Below are 6,407 nucleotides of genomic sequence, written 5' to 3'. Positions count from 1 at the left end.
CTTCGGACCCAGTCAGTCAGTCAAACACTCAAACTTCCCGTTCCCGGCGACCGTGGGGCCCACCACCCGAAACTCCTCCCCACGCCGGGCCCGTGTTCCAGTGGCCCATTGGGCTCTAAGAACAGCGCGCCGTGGGGGAGTCCTCCGGGCCCACAGTGCCTGCTACGCGTCCCCGGAAACCCATCCCCCACGCCTCGTCCTTACCGTTATACCCCGACACAGGTCTCGCTGGTAGCCTGGCCTCGTCTCGTCTGCGCCGGCCTCGCCTCGCCTGTCTTCTCTCTCCCCCACTCTCTCTCTCTAGCCCCCCTTCCTCCCTCTCCTCCTCCTCCCCCACCCGCACAGTGCCCAATGCCGCGCAAACCCTAGTGCCCCCACTCCCAATCTCGCGCGGCAGCCATGGGGAACTGCTGCCGCTCGCCGGCCGCCGCGGCGCGGGAAGACGTCAAGTCGTCGCACTTCCCGGCCTCCGCCGGCGGCGGGAAGAAGAAGGCCCACCAGGCGCGGAACGGCGGCGGGGGCGGCGCCGGGGAGAAGAAGCGGCTGTCGGTGCTCGGGGAGGAGGGGTGGGACGTGGGCGCCGGGATCGAAGAGAAGTACGCGCTGGACCGGGAGCTGGGGCGCGGCGAGTTCGGGGTGACGTACCTGTGCATGGACCGGGGCACGCGGGAGCTGCTGGCCTGCAAGTCCATCTCGAAGAGGAAGCTGCGGACGCCCGTCGACGTGGAGGACGTGCGGCGGGAGGTGGCCATCATGCGGCACCTGCCCAAGAGCGCCAGCATCGTGTCCCTGCGGGAGGCGTTTGAGGACGACGGCGCCGTGCACCTCGTCATGGAGCTCTGCGAGGGAGGGGAGCTGTTCGACCGCATCGTCGCCAGGGGCCACTACACGGAACGTGCGGCGGCCGCGGTCACGCGCACCATCGTCGAGGTCGTGCAGCTCTGCCACCGCCACGGCGTGATCCACCGGGACCTCAAGCCCGAGAACTTCCTCTTCGCCAACAAGAAGGAGAACTCGCCGCTCAAGGCCATCGACTTCGGCCTCTCCATCTTCTTCAAGCCCGGTAAGCTCCGAGATCCGTCCCTGATTTCATTTGGGCGAACCGCTGGCCGCAATTTTGGACTTTTTCGTGGATTCAGGCTGGATCCGTGGGGTTGGTTGCCGTTCTAGTTGGGGTGGATTTTCTGTAGTGGTCGTTGCTGTAGCCACTTGCTTTTCTCATGCCTGCGCAATCTGAGGCAGAATTGGTCGTCTTCTGCTACTAAACGTTAGGACTTCTTTGGAACAACTTGTAGTACTGGACATGACAGCACTTATCAGTCCAAGGTAACTTCTTGCTGTTGCCTCTGGCAAGCATTCTTGCTAGCTTTGTTGCAGACGGTGCGGTGAGCTCAGAGATTCGAATCTAGGAGCTAGGGGGCCTGTTAGCAGCTACTAAATTTAGTAGTTTTTAGTCATTTTAGTAACTTTTTAACCAAACGTTAGGACTAAAAGCTACTAAAAGGGCTTTAGTCCTCTCTGGAATTACTAAAAGTGACTAAACCGTTTAGTAGCTCGAACCAAACACCCCCGACACATTGGCTTGCTGAGTCGCTGCCTGCCAGCTATTTTTAGAATTTGGCAACAATTAGTGGGAGCACACGTCACGTAGCTGTTTCCCAGCATAGGGACTTGCCTATAGCGTTGTACTTATTCAGGTTCAACTGAGGTAAGGTGTTTTGGGAAACTCAGATTATGTACAACAATAGTTTGAAATACAAATCTGCATATAGGAGTATGTTTCAGGCAACTTCCATTAGGACTTAGCTGTCTTAGCAGCACTCACGGGTAACTCCTTGTCTCCTTATCACCTAAACAAATGATCCTTTGCTTTGGCTGCAATGCAACTATTTTTGCAGTTGCTGTAAATTGTCATCCACATATAGCCACAATGTGGGTGTGTTGGGATTTGGTTATGATTTGATGTACTTAATTTACTTGCTTTGTGATGTGTGTTTTTTTGGTTTCCTTTGCTAAATGTCTGTATGATATTTGTTTGAAACTCATAAAAGCACTGTTTTCCTTTCCAGGTGAAAAGTTTTCGGAAATTGTGGGAAGTCCATACTACATGGCTCCTGAAGTCTTGAAGAGGAACTATGGACCTGAAATAGACATATGGAGTGCTGGTGTTATCTTGTATATTTTGTTATGTGGTGTTCCTCCGTTTTGGGCTGGTAAAGGGATTTCATTTGTGAGAACACCTTGTCCTCTAGCATTACTTTTGTGCAAATGAGCTTACCAGGTAATAATTGCAGAGACTGAACAAGGAGTTGCACAAGCTATTCTTCGGGGAAATATAGATTTTAAGCGAGAACCCTGGCCCAGTGTTTCAGATAATGCTAAAGATCTTGTTCGGCAGATGCTTCAACCTGATCCAAAGCTCAGGCTAACAGCAAAGCAAGTTCTTGGTAGGTTGTATCTGTATATCGAACTTATTAACTCATAGTGCTTCATTGTATGGCACATTGCATCAGATCTGTTCAGTTGAAGGGATCAAAACCAGTGTTACCCACACCCATGTCCTATTTTTTTTGCCTAGTCAAATACCCAACACCTATGCTGGATACTTGGATTCCAAGTGCCATTTGGAGGGTCCCTAAAAAAACTGCCAAATCGGACCCCCGCACCCGAGTCGGACACTGATACCACACAGGTGTCCATGTAACATGGATCAAACATAGTTTCCAAGTGTAGTTGGTGCAATTTCTGCAGGATCTAATCTGTATCCTTGTTCGAGAAGTTGGTGCAACTATAGTTTGTGCCACTTTTTGAGCTTCCAAGCGTGTTGACTACTTGCTTATGTAATCTGACTAGGTACAGTTACGTAATGCTATGATTGTGTTAAGACGTGTTAACAAAAAAAATTTGATGGATCAAAGTTGGAAGTAAAAAGTGGAAGTAAATGCTTTTCTGTAACTCTTATTTCTAGACAGTCTTTGGAGTTAGACGTGCGTGTTTTCTTATTGCACCTCATGGCAACTTCCAGATGGCAGTTACTTGCAGATGTATTCATTCTCAAAAGAAAAAGCTGGTTAAATAAGCTTGTTGTTTATCTACAAAAAGAGATGATTGATATTGTTTTAGCAATTGAGAGAATACCATTTTCTGCTCTTCTATACATACTGATCACTTGCATGAATTAGGTACCGCCAAGTTTGTTCAATTTTTTAGATACTCTAAAGTTGACTTCTTGTTATATAGCGCTCATGCCCTTTCTTTGTCTCTGTTATCGCAGAGCATCCCTGGCTTCAAAACGCTAAGAAAGCTCCAAACGTTCCTCTTGGAGACATTGTAAAGTCAAGGCTGAAACAGTTTTCAAGGATGAACAGATTCAAAAGAAGAGCTCTAAGGGTTCGAAACCTACCTTTATCATGAAACCGATCTAGTGTGTTTTAATGCATCCTTTTTCTAGCTACCATGCAAACAATTTGCTTTACTGACAAAATGGTGCTTGACTAGGTTATTGCTGATCACTTATCTGCTGAAGAGGTTGAGGACATAAAGGAGATGTTCAAGGTGATGGATACTGATAATGATGGTATAGTTTCTTATGAAGAGTTAAAGAGTGGGATCGCAAAATTTGGTTCTCATCTTGCAGAATCAGAAGTGCAAATGCTTATCGAAGCTGTAAGTATGTTTTGTTTAATTGATTTGAGTCACTATTGCCAGTTGTAATTGATCTGGATCACATGATTTCTGCTACCATTGATGTCTAATATGTTGGATTTTTAGTGTTCCATGGAACCCAGCAATGTAGTTATAGTTGCACCAGGTGGTGCTTGGTACTTGGTCCTGGAGAATTTGGAGGTTGTCAATGTGGCATTATACACATAATGAAACATTTACTCCCATTTCCCTGAAGGACTTGTTTGTTCTACTCAATTTGTATGTTTCTTGAAAGCTGATAAATATAGGGCCTCATAGGTGACATGCCATTGAACTAATTTATTTGTTTAAAATTTACTGACACCTTTAATTTCCGCTTGGTTGCTTAGATTCATATAAGGCCATTTTTTGCTCTGTGAGTGACTTAGTGTCAATTTGAGAACTAGGTTACATGGTTGGCTTCATCTATTATTATTAACAAGAAACAGGTGCTGATTGCATATCATATCTTTGTGTTTGGAATAATAGGTGGATACAAACGGTAGAGGAGCACTAGATTATGGTGAATTTTTGGCTGTCTCACTTCATTTACAAAGGATGGCAAATGATGAGCACCTTCGGCGGGCCTTCCTATTTTTCGATAAGGATGGCAATGGTTTCATTGAGCCTGAGGAGCTTCAGGAAGCCCTGATGGAGGATGTGGGAGCCGATACCATGGACGTGGTGAATGACATATTGCAAGAAGTTGACACAGATAAGGTTAATGATTCACCTAAGGCCCCTGAGATAGCTTCTGCCTTCAAATCTTATTCCATCATCGCAATAACTTTCATTGTTTCTGCAGGATGGTAAAATTAGCTATGAAGAATTTGTAGCGATGATGAAAACTGGCACAGATTGGAGAAAGGCATCGCGGCATTATTCAAGAGGTCGCTTCAATAGCCTTAGCATAAAGCTTATAAAAGATGGATCTGTGAAACTGGGTAGCGAGTGAGGTTGCAGCTTGCAGCCGATGCTCTTCTCCACGCATTGTAGTCTGCCCCTCGAGCCCACTAAGCAGAAGCCCTCGTCCATTTGCTAATGATTATTTTGTCTGGGATTTAGATAGTTGGAGCCTCCCTGATTGGTTTACTCATGTAATTATTAGTAGCCTTTTCAGTATCGCTGAGGAGCATCTGCTGAAGGATGCACGCCTGCCTCAAAGTGTTGTAAAATGTTTTGGTGTTGACCTCAAATGCAATTTGCTGGTACCAGTGTACTGTGTCACCCTAGGTTCATTTGCACCTATAAAGCGATAAAGAGTAACTATGACAGTTTTACAACAGCTGAAGAGCAAATGATGAAGGGCTAGCTGATTTATCTTATGTACTGTATTCTGTTTATGCCAAAGGTTTGCTCTGCTGTCTGCGCGAGGCCTCTCTTCCTCATGCGGCCATGCAGAGGGACCGTGATTTTCGGATCGGCGATTCCCTGGCGATCGTGAGTGCGACACCGCCCCTGACCTCGATCTAGATCGCCGCTTCCGGTGATCTTGATCAGCTAGCGCCGGCGACCACTCCGGTCCTGGCCTCCACGCCCCACCGCCGATCCTTTGTCGGTGTCGGCCACCGCAAATCGAAGGATAGCCGTCCCGGTGCCTTTGACCACAGATTTTTCCCTAGGAACTGAGCGCCGCTTAGGACCCTAGGTCGGGACTGCTTTGTGTCTGCATCGTCTCTACGTGCAGATCACTCGTGGTGTTCCTGCCAATCGAATTGCTATGGCTTCGGTTGGTGATGGAGGAAAGGGAGGCCGCAGCAACTCCGATGGCGGCGACGCTGGCGCCAAGGAGAATGTGACGGGCCTCTTTCTGAGGCTGAACCTCACTGGAGAGGAGGAAACGATCCTGGATTTCAGCGACGACGAGGGAGAGGCCGAACTGCCGCAGGTGGAGTGGGCAGTGGTTGGCAAGGTACTCTCGCCATCGATTGAGAACGTGAGCACTATCCGCGCGGCCATGAAACCGGCCTGGGGAAATCCCCATGGTTTGAAGTTTCGGGCAATCGGGGCAAAGGAAGACAACATGTTTATGGCGGAATTTGGCGGCAAGAAGGAGATGGAGAAGATCATGGCGGGCGCACCGTGGATGGTGGGCAGGCATGCTGTGATTTTACATCCTTATGATGAGCGGCTCAGTGCCTCTGAGATCGTGTTCGACCGGATGGTGATTTGGGCTAGAATTCTTAACCTTCCCCTTGGCTGGATGAACCAACAAAGGGGCCGCAGGGCCATGAGCCTGATAGGTGATGTGGTGCAAATGGATGTTGATGGTGATGGGAAGGCTAGTGGGGCGTTCTTTCGTGCTAGGGTGGCAATCGACATTGAGAAACCCTTGCGCCGTGATGTTTTGCTCCACTTAAGCCGTTCGGAGGAACCAAGGTGGTTTGCCGTGCAGTACGAGCGGCTGCCGTTCTACTGCTTCTCATGTGGCGTTTTGGGCATGTTTATATCAAAATTTGAGAAGAAGAACGCGAGAACTAGAAGCTTCAAGATTATGTCATCAAGAAATCGATTGTATAATGATCGATATCAGCTGGTTCAGATACAACTACTAGGATTAGCTCTCTTCGGATGACGTCAGCAGATAACGTCAATGAGTTACGGTTGGCGTCGGGAAAAACACGTCGGACTCTAAAAAAGGAAAGATTAGGATCCAAGTTATCTTAAGTTAGGAATATTTTCTCTTATATCAAAGTTTGTAATGAGTCGTACTTAAGTAGGAA

At 48.0% G+C, this 6,407-nt stretch overlaps 1 protein-coding gene across 1 annotated transcript; it reads left to right on the top strand.

Moving 5' to 3' along the window:
* Nucleotides 1–240: 240 nt before the first annotated feature.
* On the top strand, nt 241–6,065 carry LOC136513471 (calcium-dependent protein kinase 16). Its single transcript, XM_066507476.1, has 7 exons — nt 241–1,063; nt 2,070–2,213; nt 2,295–2,447; nt 3,275–3,390; nt 3,499–3,666; nt 4,174–4,404; nt 4,490–6,065. Exons 1-7 carry the CDS (start codon nt 400–402, stop codon nt 4,637–4,639), a joined length of 1,626 nt encoding a protein of 541 aa, XP_066363573.1. The 5' UTR covers nt 241–399; the 3' UTR covers nt 4,640–6,065.
* Nucleotides 6,066–6,407: the final 342 nt, after the last annotated feature.

The sequence above is a fragment of the Miscanthus floridulus genome, chromosome 16, assembly GCF_019320115.1.
Source record: "Miscanthus floridulus cultivar M001 chromosome 16, ASM1932011v1, whole genome shotgun sequence".
NCBI classification, from domain to species: Eukaryota; Viridiplantae; Streptophyta; class Magnoliopsida; order Poales; family Poaceae; genus Miscanthus; species Miscanthus floridulus.
The sequence above is the reverse complement of the archived record's forward strand: the minus strand, read 5'-3'. Positions and strand labels throughout refer to the sequence as shown.

Coding starts and splice junctions, on each gene's coding strand:
- LOC136513471 (XM_066507476.1), top strand. CDS start 400: ATGGGGAACTGCTGCCGCTCGCCGGCCGCCGCGGCGCGGGAAGACGTC. Junction 2,448..3,274: donor AACAGCAAAGCAAGTTCTTG/GTAGGTTGTATC, acceptor CTGTTATCGCAG/AGCATCCCTGGCTTCAAAAC. Junction 3,391..3,498: donor TCAAAAGAAGAGCTCTAAGG/GTTCGAAACCTA, acceptor GTGCTTGACTAG/GTTATTGCTGATCACTTATC.